This window comes from Ambystoma mexicanum, chromosome 4q, assembly GCF_040938575.1.
Source record: "Ambystoma mexicanum isolate Mex_15411 chromosome 4q, UKY_AmexF1_1, whole genome shotgun sequence".
NCBI classification, from domain to species: Eukaryota; Metazoa; Chordata; class Amphibia; order Caudata; family Ambystomatidae; genus Ambystoma; species Ambystoma mexicanum.
The window spans coordinates 195,083,181-195,102,959 of NC_090928.1; the positions used below are offsets into that span (position 1 = coordinate 195,083,181).

At 47.2% G+C, this 19,779-nt stretch overlaps 1 protein-coding gene across 1 annotated transcript in view; it reads right to left on the reverse strand.

Annotated features, from left to right (window-relative positions):
- Nucleotides 1-299: 299 nt before the first annotated feature.
- Nucleotides 300-19,779, reverse strand: part of NUP43 (nucleoporin 43) — a 146,591-nt gene continuing 127,111 nt past the window's right edge. The window contains exons 7-8 of the mRNA XM_069607722.1: nucleotides 10,084-10,206; nucleotides 300-704 (exon numbers count right to left, since the gene is read on the reverse strand). Of these exons, the coding sequence (XP_069463823.1) occupies nucleotides 475-704; nucleotides 10,084-10,206 (353 nt within the window). The 3' untranslated portion in view covers nucleotides 300-474. The remainder of the gene's footprint in view (nucleotides 705-10,083; nucleotides 10,207-19,779) is intronic.

The following is a 19,779-nucleotide window of genomic DNA, read 5'->3' on the forward strand; positions in this document are numbered from 1 at the left end:
CTAAGATTATTCAGAAGAAGATTGAGCCACATCTTCAGGATCAAGTCGAAAATACTGAAATTAATTCTTGATTACATGACATTTCTGCAGTTGGGATATTAAATTATGCACTAATGTGGATTGGGTAGCCTGTGATGCAGTATTCATCCTTCAGCTCTCATCCTGCAACTACAGAATAAAGCCGTTTGATAAGAAAAGGCGTGCCAATAAGTCATAACAGTTATTTAAAACAGGAATTAAAAAAAAAGGTCAGTAGCAACAGCACACAGGCGTTAAAAATCACATCACTTAAGAAAGACTAATATACAAATATTTATTCTGGAAAATGTTAATAATGCATCTGATCACTTTATTTACATATCCAAGGATTTAAGTATCAAAAATTCTATTTCAAATATTTTTAAGCGTTCTTCCAGCTGTAAAACGGATGTGCCAACATGAAACAATTCAGAAATTATGAAAGGGAAGCACTGCTTAAGAAAGTAACTGCCTGGTAACATATATTGCCTCTGTATCAGTCCCACAAACTAAGCACTGTCCTAAAACATCCAAGCTATTAACAGACAGTAACTGATTTGACAGGAGGGTGGTGATGTCAATCCTGCTTTTGGTGGGATCACTACTAAGCCAAGCACTGACTGAAGAAGCATTAATATTAGGCTGGTGCATGCTGCTACGTGACATATGTGTCGCACTCCGTCCTCCTGCAAAAAAGAAAACAAGGTTTATAAACTCCATTTTATTTCCCAAATTATCAGACTATGGTGCAAGCCTGATAGAGGAGTATCCAAGTGCAGTACAGCAATTACAGTTAACTGAAGGAAAATATGTAGTTTTCGCATAGAATAAAAAGTATTTTAACAGCAGATAGAAGATGAACGACATAAATAATTGGGAAGGAGGGTATTTTTTGATTATGGTGTTACAATAAAATGCTAGTTCTCTATGTCTACAACCTCACTAGTCGGCCTTTGAACACAAACGCTCACAGCATGATCTATGAGCCAGCTCCTGGGCCGGTTATTCTAATACAAGTTTACCTCAAAGCGTAGACAAAGCCATAACTGAAGGCATGGCTTTTGTAGTTGGCATTAGCAACGATAGCATAAAGCATTAAAGCAGGACTAATAAAAACGATGGGCAGAAAAAAAAAATAATTCTTCTGTGAGCAGGGCTTAACTTATGCAATTGCGTTCCTGCATCACATCCCACTCATGGCCAGAAGATCCTGTGACAAATATTGCAAACTCCCCTTATCTCATTTTACTTTGAATGATTTTAACTGATGATTTTACCCAGTCAAGAGGGCATGGGGACACTGTCTTAGTCTATGCTGCAAGGCCTACCACACTGATTGCAGGAGGCAGTCCTGCCGCAGAGGTTGGGTTAGGGAGTTTGGACGGCCCCAGCGCTGTCCATGTACTTGCAAGTTTGTAATGCGTGCCACTGTTGATTACCCCAGGCCTGGGGTATTCTTTAGGACTTCCAGTACAAGCTGTTTTAGCGGTGTATCTGACAGCGACCAGCCAGACTGGGAGAGAGCGGGGAAATGCAAGGTTCCAGGGCAACCTGCACAGCAAACCAATGGAACGAACAAGCAGCACCAAACTGGGAGACTGGTCTACTGTCCCTTGTTCTATGCAGAGTGGGCTCCTGAGCAGTTCAGCAACCTCCACACACCATGCAAAATAGACAGCCCCCTTACCTGCTTTTGGCCCTGGATTGGCACCCCTTGAAAACTAGAATTAAAGTCACAAAAGCCACCAACACAAACTGGGACATTGATTTGGAATTCAGCATGCTGCCACTACCTAGAGTTTGCAGATCTGTGCATGAAAAGGGGTGGGGCTCAAGACGGCTTTTATATTTGTCCACCTGTTCTCACTTGCCGGAGGAAAGGAAAGCTAACAGTTGACCCGGGGAACCAGGTGAGGAAGATTGCCAAGGAGGTAAAGAAGGAACAGTAAGGTGTGGGTGATTCTGGTGAGGTCAAGGGATCGGGAAGAGACCAAGCAGAGGAAGGGTGATATAGGAGAATTGAAGCAGTGGCTAAGGGGAGGCATTGGTTGGTGAGAGAAAGTGGTATAGTGGTTAGAAAGTGTGTGCAGGGGGAGTAGAGTGATTGGGGATGGGATTAGGAAAGCAGAGTGGGAGCGAGCCAGAGCGCGGCACAGGGGTGGGGGAAGAGAGCCGGAGCGCGGCACAGGGGTGGGGGAAGAGAGCCGGAGCGCGGCACAGGGGTGGGGGAAGAGAGCCGGAGCGCGGCACAGGGGTGGGGGAAGAGAGCCGGAGCGCGGCACAGGGGTGGGGGAAGAGAGCCGGAGCGCGGCAGAGGGGTGGGGGAAGAGAGCCGGAGCGCGGCACAGGGGTGGGGGAAGAGAGCCGGAGCGCGGCACAGGGGTGGGGGAAAAGAGCCGGAGCGCGGCACAGGGGTGGGGGAAAAGAGCCGGAGCGCGGCACAGGGGTGGGGGAAAAGAGCCGGAGCGCGGCACAGGGGTGGGGGAAAAGAGCCGGAGCGCGGCACAGGGGTGGGGGAAGAGAGCCGGAGCGCGGCACAGGGGTGGGGGAAGAGAGCCGGAGCGCAACACAGGGGTGGGGGAAGAGAGCCGGAGCGCGGCACAGGGGTGGGGGAAGAGAGCCGGAGCGCGGCACAGGGGTGGGGGGAAGAGAGCCGGAGCGCGGCACAGGGGTGGGGGAAGAGAGCCGGAGCGCGGCACAGGGGTGGGGGAAGAGAGCCGGAGCGCGGCACAGGGGTGGGGGAAGAGAGCCGGAGCGCGGCACAGGGGTGGGGGAAGAGAGCCGGAGCGCGGCACAGGGGTGGGGAAGAGAGCCGGAGCGCGGCACAGGGGTGGGGGAAGAGAGCCGGAGCGCGGCACAGGGGTGGGGGGAAGAGAGCCGGAGCGCGGCACAGGGGTGGGGGAAGAGAGCCGGAGCGCGGCACAGGGGTGGGGGAAGAGAGCCGGAGCGCGGCACAGGGGTGGGGGAAGAGAGCCGGAGCGCGGCACAGGGGTGGGGGAAGAGAGCCGGAGCGCGGCACAGGGGCGGGGGGAAGAGAGCCGGAGCGCGGCACAGGGGTGGGAGTGAGCAGTGGGGAGTAAGATCAGAGGGTGGAGGTAGGTAGTGGCTAGAGGAACAGAGAAAGAAGAAGCATTAAGGAGAGGAAAGACTGGATGGAGTAATAGGGAGGAGAAAGGGGAGAGTTGACTGATGGAGAAGAAGAGGGTGTGAAAGGAAAGGATCCAGTGGGTTTGAAGCGTCTCCAAGTTCAGAATCCTGACTTCACAGCACACCGCAAAACTACTTTAGGGACCACCTTGCAGGCTCACAAAAGGAATTAGAGAAGGCGTTTTTGACGTCAGGCCATATCTGTCAGACAGTCAGCATTTTAGATAGTATGGGTTCTCTCTCACTAGTGACAAAACTGGGCATGGACGTCTGGTTTGGGGAGGAAATTTCCTGCTGTAGCTAAGAGAAAGCGAGAGGGACAGCCCTCAGTGAGCACTTTACTAATCTAAAAATAAAAACCCTTGAACTGTCTTCGAGAATTGCTGTGTTCTTGAGATCATTTGTGACATTATCTAAAACGCAAATACATTGTCTCAAAAAGTAAGTTCTTATCTAGGGAACAAAGATGGGGTTAAAGACCATTGTAAAGTGTACCCTAGTTTTCACATGCTCTTTAAACAGTGACCGAAACACAGCAACCCTTGCAGAGCTTTTTGAGTTAGGACTCCAGATAAGATTTTGTATCTGAAGTGGAGGGAGTTAAATGATTTTTTAGGTAGAATAAAAAAGTAAGTCCAATTCCAAATGGGAGTATTTAGGAGAGTAACATTGTTTGGGAAACGGAAATTCTTTTTGTAATTGTTTTTTCTGCACCTAGTTAATTCACGCACATTAAAAAGGACACGCTTACCTCTACCATCAGTCAGTAATAATAGTACGTTCTTCCTGTGGCACTAAGTGTACTACTGGTCCAAACATGCAGGTCTTCACTTTGGAAGGGATCTCCGAGCTCTTGCACCCGCCTCCCGCACTCTGATTGGGCTTCACTGTACTCTTAAGGCCCATCAGGGAACCAGCAGGCTTTAGCCGGCCCTTTCCTTCCAAGGCCCACATTTAAGGCCCCGTCTCGGCGCTCCAATACTTTTGCCAGTCCCACATTATGCAAGTGGCCGATGGGGCTCTTATCCTGGCACTCTTGGGCTATCTGATCGCCCTCTCAGCTATCACGTGAGTGAGGACCATTTCTATGCTGTCTGCATCATCCTCTGGACTCTGGGCTTCTCCTGACAAATCTCTATTAACTAACTTCAAAAGGCTCTTTCGTCCTCCGTATCAAAACACCAAACCATTACACCCACTTCCTTCCTGGACCTCACCTCCACTTCTACACCCCTGTACTGTGTACTGCTACACATATTGACGTAAAAAAATCATTTTTTGTTGTGTGCCCAGATTGTCCTCTGCTATTTAAATTCGATGTTAGCTTTGTGCACATCCCGATTGTCTGCTGCTGCTGTTTAAAATCGTTCTTAGCTGTGCTAACATCTTGCTTTCCATTAGAATGTGTTGACAGGTCTACCCCCTCTGTTCTTCTGGTCTGCTATCTGTTCCCTTACCCTCGTTATCTCCCACTGTCTCTTCCCTATCCTGTCTTGAGTCCTTGTGCGCTTGCTCCCTTCTTGCCTACCTCTCACATCTCAATTGCTCTGCCTTGTTAAGTGTACCCCACCCTGTGCCCCTCACTATGGCACTTTCCATCTCCCCCATTTACTCTGTTTCTCCACTGCTGGTAATCAAACCTCTGACATCTGCAAAAACAAAGAGGTGATGGCTAAGGTTTAAAATTAATCTTAACCACTGCCATTGCTCTGCGCAACCCTGCAGACCATCGTTCTTCACCTGCCAAGCCATTACAGAAGGGGAATGACCATATGCTACTACTCACTGATGAGGCCCAACAAGGCTAAAACATGTTTGGGGATGCTTGTGGTCTCGTGCAGAAGGGATGTGATCTAGCAGTTCGTGGTGGACTTCCACCTTTTGGGGTGGGACCAAGCCTGATTTGCACATGGTCTTTCCCCTTCGGTAATGGCTTGGCAGGCGTAGATCGATGGTCTGGAGGGTTGCCCAGAGCAATGCCAAAGGTTAAGTTTCATTCTAAGCCTTCCAGCCATCAGCTCTGTTTTTGCTCTGCTGACATCTGTCAGCCCCTGGAACTGCTGGACCTTGATGTTCTTGCTCTTACTGAGACACGGTTTAAGGACAGCTCTGTCACGGGTTTTGAGACACTCCTCCCTGAAGGTTACAAGATCCTCTCTGTGCCCATGTCCAACAGGACAGGAGGTGGAGTAGCCTTGATCTTTACTGAGTGGATCCCAGTTTTCATTATTCCCACTCAGGCCTACTCCTTTGAATGCCTGGTCTGCAGGCTCCTCTCCCTCACCCGTCTCCTCCCTTACTCTGGCTACCGTCTAACGGCCACCGGGGCAGTCCACCCTCTTCCTCTCTCAATGGGCTGGCCTGGCCTCTCCTCTCCTCTCCCCACCTCCTCCTTCTGGGGGATCTCAACATCCATCTGGACTCGCCTGACTTCAGAATTTTTCTGAAACCTATTTCATTTTCTTTCCCTTTCCATTCTACCCTGTGGTCCAACACACATTGCTGGCCACACCTTGGGTGCTCTCATCACCACAGATATCCCAATCTCTAATCCTCTCACTACTTCACTCTCATGGACTAATCATTCTCTTCTCATTTGAAGCGCTCTTCTCCTTTGGCAATTGCACACCCTACACCACCTCCTATCTTCACGGTCATCCTACCCATGAACAAGGGTGTCAGAGGCTGCTTTTGCCTCCACCTACTCTCCTACTCCTGCAGCGGACACCCATGCAGATACAGCCCTGTATAACGTTCATCGTTCCATCTCCAACACTCTTGACATTCTTGCCCTCGTCATGAGGGTCCGACTGAAGCCTGCCAAAAAGTGCAACTCTTTGTACAACTCTGATCTGGCTGCCCTTAAAAGCAAGTGCAGAGCAGCAAAACAGAAACGGGGATCTTCAGTTACACCCGCTGACAAACTGGCCTGCCGCCTTCTTCAAAGGCAATGTAGACTCTTCAAAGTCTTCAAGGAACTGGCCAACCCTACCACAACCGCATCCTCTACTACACCTACCCAGGCCCTTTGCTCGGCCCTGGCTGCACACTTCACCACCAAAACACAGGACATTCTGTCCTCTCGCTCTTCTGCTCCTCCTCCCACACCAACATCTCTTGAGTCCCCCTCGGCTCCATGTCCCACCCCACATCTCGCCTTCCACTCCCCTGTAACTCCTGATGAGGTCTCTAGACAAGTCTGGTCCATGAAAGCCTTCCCCAAACAGGTGGAGCCCTGTCCCTCCAAAATCATCAAGGGCAATATTAACACTCATTCCAGCCTTGGCCGACCCCCTGCAACCTCTTTCGCCACTGGAGTTTTACACTCTCCTCTTAAGCACTCTTGTGCCCCCTCTGCTCAAAAAGCTATCCGCCGACCAGTCCATTCCAGCAAACTATCACCCGATCTCTGTCACCCCTTTCCTGGGGAAACTCCTGGAGAAGCTGGCCATCACTCAACTTACCCTCCATACTTAATCTGTTGATTATCTCCATGACCATCAGTCAGGGTTTAGAGCATCCAGAGGCAAGGTAACTGCTCTTCTGAAAACCTGTGAAGACCTGCTCTCAATCCTCGACTCCAACTGTCCCTCTGGCCTCATTCTTCTTGACCCTCTTCAGTAAACCACAACATCCTGATCACCTGTCTCCATGATACCCTGGGTATCACAGGTCAGGCCCTGGCGTGGCTCACCTCCTTTCTCTCCCATCAGCCCTCCCAGGTCGAACTCTGGCCTTTTCTCTCCTCCGCCACTACTTGTGTGGTCCCTGAAGGATCCAACCTTTACCCCTGGTTCTTCAATATCTAGATGGCCCCTTTGGCCCACAGGACCCCTACCTTCACCTCCAACTTTGTGTTATGCAGATGACACGCAGCTTTCATTCACGCTACCCTTGGCCGCCTCCTTGCTCATCCCCGACTGTATCCGCAATTCAGGCTTGGTGTGCAGCTAATGGTCTGCCTGAATGCCAGTAAGACAGACCGTCCTCACTGGGACCCCTGCTCCCGCTTTCCCACTGACCAATGAGGCAAAAAATATCGGGGCCATCTTCGATTCCACCCTCTCCTTCTCTTCTCATACCTCAGACATCCCCAAAAAGTCCAACTACCAACTGCACCTCAGAGGGCATTCTACCTTTTCTCACTTCCTCCAGAGGCTCATCACCTCGAGGGCCCTGGTTCTCTCTTGGCCTCAAGCACTGGGACTGCATCTCTCCAGTGCTGAAATCCCTCCACTAGCTCCCCGTGGCTGCAAGGATCACGTTCAAGACCCTCTGCATACTCCACAAGGCTTTCTGGGGCGGAGCCCACACCAGCTACAACACTCTTCCTAAATACTCTCGATCTAGAGTCCCCCGCTCCTACCCCAACTCTCTACGGGTGAGCCGCTTTCACAAACAGATTTGGGGGTAGATCTTTATCCTCTGTGTGCTTCCCTCTGGAACTACCTCCCTGCTTCTGTCTTGAGCCGGAGCACCTTGAAACTCCTCAAGACCTTCCTTTTCTCTTCTTCCTCCTCTCCACCTCTCCCCTGCTTACCTTTCTTTTCTCTCCATCCTCCTCCTCCTCCTCCTCCCTAAATCTGTTCAGTTTTTGCTGACTGGTTGCCTAGTTCACTTCCAGAGCCTACGGGTCCCAGGCTTCCCCCACCAGTCTTACACTTGTCTCTGGGCCGCTGCACTTTGTTCAACATCACTGCACTTCCAGTTTATGCTCCTTGGGTGGGACAACCTCTGTGCACTAAACACAGTGCCCTGCTGGACAGGACTCTTTGCCCCCCCCCCCCACCGCATGCTCCCCCACCGGTCTCTGCACCACAATCTGGATGTATGCATGACAGATGTACTAGGACCATTTAGTTGTCTGTCCTCCCTCCTCCCCACCCCCCAACCGCTTCCTGAGCTTGGTCTCAACAGTTCCACTTCATGCACTTGAACTAGTAGAAATATTGCCAGACCCAGTATGCTAGTTTTCCTGTTTATATCATTCGGAATCTTCAAGGCCTAAGAAGGAGTACTGTATTCCCTGGTTTCCTTCCTGCCTTGAAGTGCTTTGAAGCACTTCACCTGTGTATAAGCACTATATAAATAACAAACATGGAGCTGTGTGGGGGTAAAGCAGTGGCACAATGTTCTACTCGTCCCTTCCCCATAGTTCTGTTGGGAGTATTTTTACTCCCTATTTTTAGGGGGTAAAAGTGGTCGATACACATATGTAGGGCTGGCTCAGCCTCTTCATCTTTGCTCATTGAAAGATGTATATTTTCTACAAATTAAACTATTTGTTTTGCAACACAAGAGAACAGAAGTGACCATTATTAAAGCAAATAACCCCCTTTACAATTTCCCAAACCCCAATCCCATCCTCACCAGATTCCTTGTCCCAAACCTAATCAACAAAATCAAACTTCTAACCTCACCCAAGGTTCCCCAACACCTTCCACCGATTTGCTGTGATCCCCCATCCCGCCAAATCGTCATCGCTGTCCTAATTAGGTGGCAGAGTATGGTTTTTCATGGGGTGGGGGATCCTAAACACACATTCACTTGAATGTATTGCTTATAGCATGCAGCTAGCTCGGGAGGGCTTGACACCGACAGCGGTGCCAGCATTCTGTTTGGCATTTTATACAGGTTTATAGGAGTTCTATGGCACTACGATCTTGAGTAATGCTATACAGTATGTGATCACGCTTACTGGAAGTTGCAATTGAAATAAATAAAAAGTTGCAATTGCAGGCTTCAGGGTCTTTTCACATTGGGTAGATAGCAGGTGACGAACTTATCACAATAAAAGTTAATTGGAATCGCTTTTTTGTGTTTGAACTGGGCGCTCCAGGCAGGTATTTAAATGCAACACATCTACAAACAAATGTGGAAAATATGGACAACTAAGTTAAATCGACAGTACCTCCCCACCCGCCCTTACTAGCAACCACGCTCTGAACACCAAAACACCCAAGCACATAAGGAAGCAACCAACAAGCTAGAGGGTTGTCCATGCAATTCTTACAAAAGATGGAGTCATCTATAATGACAAATCAAAACCAATGACTAGTAAGATCACTAATAAAGGATGGAGGGAGAAACTGAAAAAATGTATGTTTGCCTTCATTATGTTAACTTAAAATACTACTCAAATTGTACGATTTCAAAAATACCAAAATGTGTCTTCTTACAGTCCCAGTAAAGGACCCCCCACCTCCCATCATCAAAGGTTAGTGTCCCAACAATGATAAAGTAAATGGCCTATTGGATGATCAGCCAATTCAAAGCAAAACGTTCAGAAGAGGATTGGGGGGGGAAGAGGACCCGGTGAAAGTGGCTTTGGGGAGTTTAACAAGAATAATAAAGACAACATGTGATGTACAATTTGTCACATAGGTAACACTGGTAAAAAATAAAACTGCACCAAGTTTAATCAGCAAAACAGCACTGTTCAGAATTTTTAACTGGAGCTTGGCCGATAACCGATGGGTGATCCAAGTGTGTTTTTGTGCATATTTCAGGTGCACTGTACCATACATTTTAGCGCAAGCGCCTTCCTACTCAAGGAACACAACTCTATAGGTTTCATAACATTTTATGACGCTCATACAGAATTCAGTCAATTCATTAGGCTAAGGTTTCAGAAACACGCAAATGGGCATTTTTGCAGAATACTGTAATTCGGTTATATTCTCAGGTGATGCACAAGTCATATAAACTTCAGTCACCAACATCTGCGTCCTAATGCCTCGCGTGTACTTTAGTACAATGCAGAAATCCAGGCAAAGTTAACTATTTTTAAGTGCTTAGGCTGTTTATTTCGGTTGAATTCAAATATTGAAACGTTTGTGAAGAATTAAAACCATCAATCATGCCATAGAAGAGAAATCTGAACCAATCATCAAGCCCGAGTGCACCAGTAAACCATACCTGTATGAAGAAAAGAGGGCTTTTCAGAGGTGTCACTAGATGCATCCCAGTGCCAAAGAGATCCATCTTCAGAACACGTAAACAGGTGATTGGGGTTTGAAGGATGGAAATGCACTTCCCACACTACATACAATCAGAAAACACACATTAATTGGACAGACACGGTTTAAATACAAGTCCTCAAACGTGCCGTTACCTCAAATGTTAGATAGGCTACTCACATTGTACATAACTTAAGTGGTACTTAACTAAAGAATGTAATTTACACCATTGGGTTGAGTTGAACGTAACTGAATTCATAATTCATCAACAGATACAGGCCTTAATCTAGAGTAAAATAGGAGTATCGTCTTGGTGACCCCATAGAAGATCAGTGGGAATACATATGTGGCCAGGTCAAGAACGTTTCTCTGAATTACAGACACAAGTTACAACACTTCAAATGTGTACACTGGGTATACCATACACCCATCAGCCTTCGAAGAATCTTTCTAGGGTGAGCATTGTAAAAGGGTGGCATGCCAGTGTGTGCATTTCTTGCACCCGGCATGGGGCCGGTCATATGTCCTTGGGTATTAGGGTGAGGCTTTCAGAGTATGTGGAGATCTGGCTGCATACAGTTGATACCGGCGCATTTCATCCGACTCCTTGGATACAAGACTTGTCAGAGGGAGTGCTTATTGGTATGCGACTGGTGTTGGCAGAAAGCAGAGTAGCAATTGGGGGATAGGTGGGATTAGCTTGTGGCGTAGAATACTAGAGCTCCAAAAGAGGGTCTGGTTGAGAAACATAGAATATAGTAATGAATGTGAAACTATATATGGGGAGTTAGTTGCCCCAGCTTATAGACCCAAAAGTCCCCTAGGTCTGATTGGTTAGTCTTTCTGGTGTATTAGGACAGAGTTTGTTGATTGCTCAGATATTCAGATATACATACTACAGATTTAGGCCTGACGCAAGCAACAGTATCTTACAGGCATCTAAACCAATGTGTACTTTGTCAATTCACTTAACAAACTCACCAATTTGTAGTCTAGAGCCATGGTCCTACCCAGCCTAAGCACAAGATGGTCACCTTTCCCCCAAACTAGAGACAGAATTAGATGTAGTTCACTATACTAAACGGCTCAGTTGGGCACACCAATGCAAAGCTGACAAGCCATGATCTGTTATGGAGGAGGCACAGAACAAGTAAAATTGCATGCATGTGTTAAAAGCCCTCAAGTTGCAGATGTGTAAAATATTGTCCAAAGAATACTCTTACGTTTTTAAAATAAAATGCAATTCTATTCATACAGTACTGGCAACGTTCTATTAACTTTCACAGCATTTTACACGAATACAGGACTTTGGTTCAACGTATTTACATTTTGCTGAAGAGTGATTACAAGATCTGGTCTGAAAACTTGGATTCAAAGAGGTCAATTAGAATTAGACGCCACAAGTTTAAAAATCTTAACAGCAAGCACACTTTTTATTTCACAAGACGAACCACTTCAATATCTACTTGAAGGGCCAGTATCATCTGCCATCAACTTCAGGTAGATCCTCTGCAGCCAAGTGCTTTGCCCATTTTGGACCCTGGAACAATCGTGCATGTCCACGCCACTTGCCAAAGAACTTCAATGAACCATCCATCTAAGTGGCCCCTCTCAAAATCCCATCCTGGCCGTTAACACTAATCACAATGCTCTGCTACCTTAGCCTTCATTGCGAAATACCCTCAAAGACAATGCACCTGGTTCCATTACACTCCTGGCTGGGGCACTTTGTGTACTAACTAGCACCCATTTGTCCAACCTACAGCGCTGCACAAACTTTCCGAATAAGATCTCTACACCATGCATACTAAACATCAATTAGCAGGCAATAAGTAACATTTTGATTCTTTTGGCATTGCTTTTCAATGGAAGGATGTGTTCCAAAGACTCGAAAGTGGCCGATTTCCCACCAACTATTTGGAAAGCATGGTCTCGGCACGATGGGTCACACTCAACCCACAATACACCGATTGCGATTATGTTCTATTGGGTGTAGGGATATTTGTTGAGTCTTCAGTTTAAATAGCACAAGCAATGTTTCTCTGATGGCTTGCAGTGCACTGGAATTGTATAAACTGTATAAATTTTCAATGTCAAATTGAGAGCAGACTGAAACTGGTGTATAAAGGGAAGGTCAGGCTACTAGAACGTTATCCGAACATCAATTTTACTGGTAAAGTCAAACCAGGAACTTACTGGGAAAGTCATCACAGCCCAGCATGTCCGGACATAAGTCATTAAGGGGCCAAAGCAGATCATTGAAAGTGTACAGAGGGGGGGGGGGGGGGGGGTCATGCTCGAGGACACCCATGAGCCAGTCCCTCCCTTGCGTCGTCCTCGGCTCACCATCATTCCTTTTTGCAGCAAATGTCAACAACTAAGCAATAACTATTAGTGGGGAAGACGGAAGGGTTGTATGGAGAAAAGGAGACGACTAGAGTGGTCATTACAGTGAGCAACTTGAAAATCCTGCACCTGCCCACTTTCCTACATATTTTAGGAGACTACAAAAGTATCTTGAACAGAAGCATGGCCGTGAAGGAGATTTTACCACCATGGGGGAATCAGTCAAAGAGGTTCCTCAAAATCTTTTTGCCAAATCCTGCATCTACCTGGGAGTAGAAGTGAGGATGCCCTTAGGTTCCTCACACTACCCAGTAGGCAATGCTGGCTTTAACAGCCAGAGAACCTGGGTAGGTACCTCCTAACTTGACATACAATTGTCAGAAGTGGGCTAAGCTTTATTGCACCAAAGTAAAACGTCTGGGTCCTCCACACATCTAGACTGTGCAACGTTCCTTCAGTCATTGGAAGGGTCAGGGCAAAAAGACTAGTAAGTCACAACCTCAGGCAGAAATGAAGGGAAGTGTGCAACATGACCTACTCCTTCAACTGCACGACGGGCTCCTTGCAACCGAGTGCATGCAGCTCCCCAATTAGTCTAGCCGAAGTAAGCACCACTAGCGAATAAGTCTGCCAAGGAACCAGTTTCAAATCTGCTGAGGCCATATATTTGAAAGGTTTATGCATAAGAGACCAAAACCATGTTAAGAGCCCACTGGGGCCTAGGCTGATGCATAGGAAGGTATAGCCTGAAGAGGCCATTGAAATGCTGCTTAACCAGATTTTGTAGTGAAACGGATGAGTCCCTCACCGAATTGCACCATGTGCCAAGGTCAGACAAATAAGTACGACATGAATCAAGTTTTATACTAGACTAGCGGGTGTACCCGTGTTTCACACGGTAATTCCTACTTCAGCACTAGTTTGACGTCTATTTAATGAACGTAAATAAAGCATCTTTGTAGACAATATTGCTGGTCTTCCTGTAGAACCTAGTGTGAACAAATTACCTTTGTTTCCAACTTGGAACAAGCCACATAAAGCGGCCCATTGGAAAAGCATGAATCCCGTAAATCTTTTCCAGCTACTTTGAGCTGAAGCGTTGAGATTGCACAGCAACATTATTGATGTCCCCATCTATAGCAGCAGCAGCAGCGACCTCAACTAAGTTCTGTACGTGAAGGGATGAAGCATGTAAGCTTCGAAGTGCCATACCCATACGTGTACGGCTGAGGCATATAAGCTTTGTACTGTTCAGATGGCACACATTCATCACCTTCCGTGTAAAATGAAGTTTCTGTAATTATCATGAGATTTGCCACGATGTGACTAACAATGTCATCCTCAACACTATTGAAGAGACATGCACCGCTTCCCGTCACCTGCATCACTACAAAAGCACTGTATTTTGTCACCCACATGACTACAAAAATGAATGCCGCTAATGTCAGCTAGCATGCCGATAGTGTGAAAAGTTTAAGCACAATGAACTGCTGAAGTTTCCATGAAATGAACTGCAGGAACAATTCATGTAGAAGTACGGCAGAAATATGGCACGAAGAGCCATTTGGCAGGGGTAAGCATTACAGATTGCTTAAAATGAAATTTGAAAAATGTATATTTTATACACCGTCTACACCATGGAACATACTAACATGCCAAATTTTGTATGATATGCATTACTTGCCGTAATAGTATTTCTGATGATTGTATCTGCTTAGATTCACATGTTGTACATATATTCTGACATCTAGTGGTAACCTCAGAGTATTGCATCTCGTCTTTCGAGGATCGAAAGGAGACGCTGGCATAGGCACGTTAGTAACACTATCCCTAACGTGACGTGTAGGGCACCCAGAAATCCTCAGGCGTCGAGGTCCCTCCGATTGTATTTCTTTTGCCGTGAGCGAACCTTATGACTATCGTGAGCAAGTACAGAAAGAGAAGTAGTAAGACGTCTATGTTCCTTCCTTCCGAGCGGGAGGAAGGGTGGGCGCATGTGAATCTAAGCAGATACCATCAGAAATGCTATTACGGTAAGTAATGCATGTCTTCTGATGCTTGTTAATCTGCATAGAATCACATGCTGTGCATAGACTAGCGAGCAGTACCCGCAGTTGGAGGTGGGATGCGAGAAGGAACAGTAGTGAAAAGATGTCTCATTACTGCTTGTCCCACCTGAGAATCGGACTAGAGGAAGTGTCTAGGCAATAGTGTTTTGTAAAGGTGTGTACAGAACGCCAGGTTGCCACTTTCCAAATGGACTTGAGAGGAACATTTGCAATGAATTCTATGGAAGCCTCTGTGCCTCGAGTAGTGTGCTCTAGGCTTGAAGGGCAGTTTTCTTGGCAAGTTTGTAGCCGAGTGTGATGCAGTTGACAATCCATTTAGAGATAGCCGATTTAGAGACAGGGTCCCCTTTTCTACCAGCTGCCATTGAAACGAAAAACAGTTTTCCTTAGTGGTTTAGTTCTTTCCAGATAGTACATCACTGCCCTGCGCACATCTAGTGTGGGTAGGCTTTTTTCTGCCACGCTGGTAAGATTCTGGAAGAACGTAGGCAGTTCTATAGACTGCTCCGCATGGAACTTTGAAATGAATTTAGGCGCAAACCTTGGGTGAGTGCGCAGAACTACCTTATCTCTGAATTGTGACAAAAGGGTCTAGAATAGAAAGGGCATGTAGTGCACTAACTCTTTGTATGGAAGTGACTGCCACTAGGAACGCTGTTTTGTGAGTGCTTTTAGGCTTGCTTTGTGCATAGGTTCAAAGAGAGGCCCCATAAGTCTGGTTAACACCACATTAAGGTCCCATTCGGGAGCTGGGTTGGAAATGGGAGGTTACATTCTCTTAACCCATTCCATAAAAGCTTTAATCACTGGGATCTTCCACCAAGACACTTTCTGCTGGGACATAGTGTAGGCTGAAAGTGCAGCGAGGTGAACCTTTAGGAAGTTGAATACAAGACCTGAGTCCAGCAGGTGAGTCGGGTATGTCACAATATGTGTAGGCGAACATTCAATGGGTTTGATGGCCTTGGTATTACACCATATGACAAAGCGCTTCCATTTATTGGAGTAGCAATGTCTGGTTTTTGGTTTCCTTGCCTCTCTGAGTATATTCCTGCATCTCTGAGGAAGCTGGAGATGCCCAAACTCTAATATTTCAGGAGCCAGACCGCTACGTTGAGAGTTTGCAGGCATGGATGGAGCGTTATCCCCTGTCCTGAGACATGTTGTAAGGGCAAGGCAGCTTCATTAGGGGAAAGGGACATTGCCATCAGATGGGAGAACCAGAGTTGGCGTGCACATAATGGGGCTACCAAAATCATGGTCACTGGTTCTTGGTGCATCTTGTGCACATTCCTGTTCAGTAGGGGAGTTGGGGGGGGGGGGGGGGGGGGGGGGGAGCATAAACAAATCTCCATGACCATGTTATCCAGAGACCGTTCCCCCTTGGACCGGTTCCGAGGGTACCTGGAGGCGTAATCTGGGCATTGTGAGTTCTCCAGAGTTGCGAACAAGTCGATCTCTGAGAAACCCCATTCTGCGAAAATGTTGGAGACCAGGTCTTCGTGTAGTCGCCATTCGTACTCTAAGGGCAGTGCAAAGTCTCGACTGAGCACGTCTGCTAGAAGATGGAGTTCCCACGGAACGTGTTGAGACAATAGAAACATCTTGTGTTTGAGAGCCCACTTCCAAATGTTCTGAGCTAGTTTGGACAGCCCTGGAGAATGCCCCCCTGCTTGTTCAGGTAGTACATGGCTGTGGTGCTGTCTGTTATGTCAGTTTCAGACATAGCTGTCTTTCCCTGTAGCTATGTCTGAAAGGCGTTCAGCGCTTTGAACACCGCTAGTAGCTCCAACAGGTTTATGTGGTTGGAAGCTACCGCTGGGGGCCAAACCCTGTGTGTCTGTTGAAGAAGGTGAGCCCTCCACCCCGTGAGGGATGCGACTGTCGTGAGTGGCTTCTACTGGGTGGGTGGTGAAGGTTTTCCCCTTCAAGAGGTTTTCCCTCGACCACCACCTCAGAGAGAGACAGAGGGTTACCGAGACAACCACTAGAACGGCCCATAGTCCACTGGACTGACACCATGGGGTGCAAACACGCATGAGGAACCAAGTAAATGCAGGACGCAATCATACCTAGCAGACGCATGGCCTTGCGCACCGTCACCTCCCGACCGGCTACATAATGAGGAATTTTTAAAAAACATGTTTTGAACTCTCTCATTGGAGGCAAAGACAAGCCAGTCTTCTGTCTGAATAAGAGCCCCTAGAAACGGCTTGACTTGACTGGGGTCGAGGCTGGATTTCTTCTAGTTTATGGAGAATCCCAGACTGAATAAAAGGTCGACCATCCTTTGAGTGTTTGCTAGGCATGTTTTGAAGGAGTCCTCCGTTATGAGCCAGTCGTCGAGGTAAGGATAAAACTGGGATGGATTGCCTGCGCAAGTGAGTCACTGCCAGTACCTTTGTAAATACCCTTGGGGCTGAGGCAATGCCGAAGGGAAGGACCTTGAACTGATAGTGCTTGCCCTCTATCATGAACCTTAGGTACTCTGTGTGCTGGCAACATTGAAATATGAAAGCATGCATCTTTCATGTCCAATGTTGCCATGCAATTCCCTTCATGAGAAGAGGAATTACTTCTTGTAGCATCACCAAACAAAACTTTTGGGTTTCGACAAACTTGTTCGCTGGGCCAAGTCTAGCACAGGGCGCACGTTAGATCCTTTTTGGGTACAAAGAAGTACACTGAATAACTATCCACATTTACCTGTAGAACGGTGACTACTTCGATGGCACCCTTTTCCTGCAGGATCTTGACCTCTTGTAGCAGGATCTGGAGCTGTTTTGGTGTCAGGCGCCTGGATCTTGGGGGCCTATACCGAAGTGGCCAGCTGAACTCTATACAGTACACGTGGGTGACGGGCTTGAGCACCCACTGGCCTGACGAGATCCCCTTCCATGCAGGCAGGAAAGATGTTAGTCGTCCCCCGACCGGGGAGGCATTAGGCAAGATTTTATGCAGTACCCTTTGGGTGCACTACAACAACCCTGACCTCCTGGCAATAGAAACCCAACCTTTGGTGTACGTCTGCACTACAAAGGTTGGTAGCGTGTGGAGCAGCTAGGCTCATCTCAAGAGGGGTCTGGGAGCTGTAGGGGAGATTCACAGTGACAAGTATTCAAATAAACTCTTACACAAGGTTTCTTGATAAAGCAATTATTAATTTATCAGTCAGTTAGAATAAGCCTTCTTCAGAAGGGGGCAATATAAAACACCACACACTTCAAAAAGACACTCTTAGTTATCTAAATCAGCAAATACCCATTTGGGATGACACAGGCACTACCTACACCCTCAGGTGACTTCAATAGCTAGGGTGCATTAGGTTGTCATTAATATGTCACTGTTGCATTTAGAATATTCTTAGGAGTAGTGTTAAAGAGAAGAGAGTTCAGAATAAAACAAGTATTCATACAGTTATTCTTAAATAGGTAAGTACTTTCAATATAACCCGCAATGCAAAGTCAGTTAACTCTTTCCTGGAAGGAAGGCAAAACACATAAGCAGAAGAGAGAAGAGTCATTCAGGGGGCCTAGGCCATCCAATGTTAAGTTAGTGAAAGTCAAGGAGAACTGAAACACTTCTTGCAGGTAAGTAGAAAGTATTTTCCAATGTTTAAAAAGTCTTTGTACAATAGAAGAAATCAAGGTAGGGCCACAAGCTGATTAGGCTTGTGAAGTAAAGAAGCTGACAGCAACTCTACACATGCAACCAAGCAAGTCTCCAACGAGGACAAGTGGCTACACAAGAAGAGGTTAAGTTCTTAGACTTTACAGTACCTTTAGGTTGAAGAAAAAGTGCAGCAGATAAGTTCCTGTGCAGCTCTGCAGATCTCGCTGTTCCTGGGCCTCAGTCGTGGGGACAAGAGGGAGGACTTCTGGGGACTCATGCACTGCAATGGGACAGTCACCGCTCGCAACCGGGAAACTTCAAACAAGCGGCTGTTCGGTGTTTCAGCTCCTCACGTCTACCGCAAATAGCAACACTGCGGTTCCTGGCTGTAGAGATGGGCTTTCCTTGCATCTGGGGTCCCGCACTGTTGAGGAGGCTCAGGCTCCGTCAGTCCTGCTTCCTGGGAGTCCAGAGGATCTTCCTGGAGCTCTTGGCCAGCTTAAAAGCAACGCACACAAACTGGTGTTCCTCTCCCTGGCTATCCGGTTCCAGCAGCGACTGCAATGGATACCCGACCAGCTTTGAGGGGATGTCCAGGTGGCTTATGGAGTTGATTGGTCCCACCAAAGGAGAAGTCGTCCTTGCAGGGGCTTCTCTGTCGATACGAATTTGGAGTTTCAGCACAGCAGCAGGGCTTCACAGGGCAAACCAACAGTCCAGGAGTTGCAGCAGGCGTCCTCTTCAAGTTCTTCAGATTCCTTTGTCCAGTAGTCGCCACTGCCTTCCAAGCCAAAAAGCCCTGCCTTTTATGCAGCTTGCTCCCATTCATTCCAGCCTGTCAGTCACCCAGCAGGGTGGCTGTCCTTGCCGGACAGCTGGCAATCACCTAAGAGTGCATTCCTGTCTCTAAGGAGACAAAGCACGGGGAGTTTCGGGCACCTCCCTTGCTTCCTGCCCCCGCCAGACACCCTGGAGCCAGAGGCGTGTTTCACTTATGAAGCCCGCCAATGACAAAAAATGAACAAAGTGATCAAACCTGGTTTGGCACGCAGATTAAATCTCAAGAAGGACCTTTCCACAAAGAAATGGCGAAAAAAGAAGACCAGTGACATTTTGAAAAAAATGGCACCCATGGGTGTTTTACCGTGGCTGCAAACGCAGCCAGCGGTAAAATCCCATAATGGTAGTAAAGAGTAAACCACTGCCACCAGCCATTCAGTGAGGAAAGGGCAATATAAAAATGTTACATGAGAAACTAGACAAGGGATACCAAGTAACCCCTTCAGCACCCTATTGTAAGATAGCGTGTGCTGGGTCTAGAAAGTTACAAATGTAAGTAAAGTCAATTTCACTTTACTGCTCTGGGAAACAGTTTATCCCAGAGAAGGTATTTAAACGTTTGGGAAATCTGAAAGACTTCTCTGTGTCACTGCACTGAAGGTGCTGGGTGACAATGTAAAAGATGTCTAAGGAGTTGGCCAGACACCACAACCAAAAGAAACAGTGTACACAATCACATTAAAACACATGAAAGAGTGGGAAAAAGTATCACTCTCTCGAGGTAAAAAAAAAAAAAAAAAAAAAAAAACAAGTCCACAAAATCCAGCAAAGTTGCTGGGGGGTCTCTA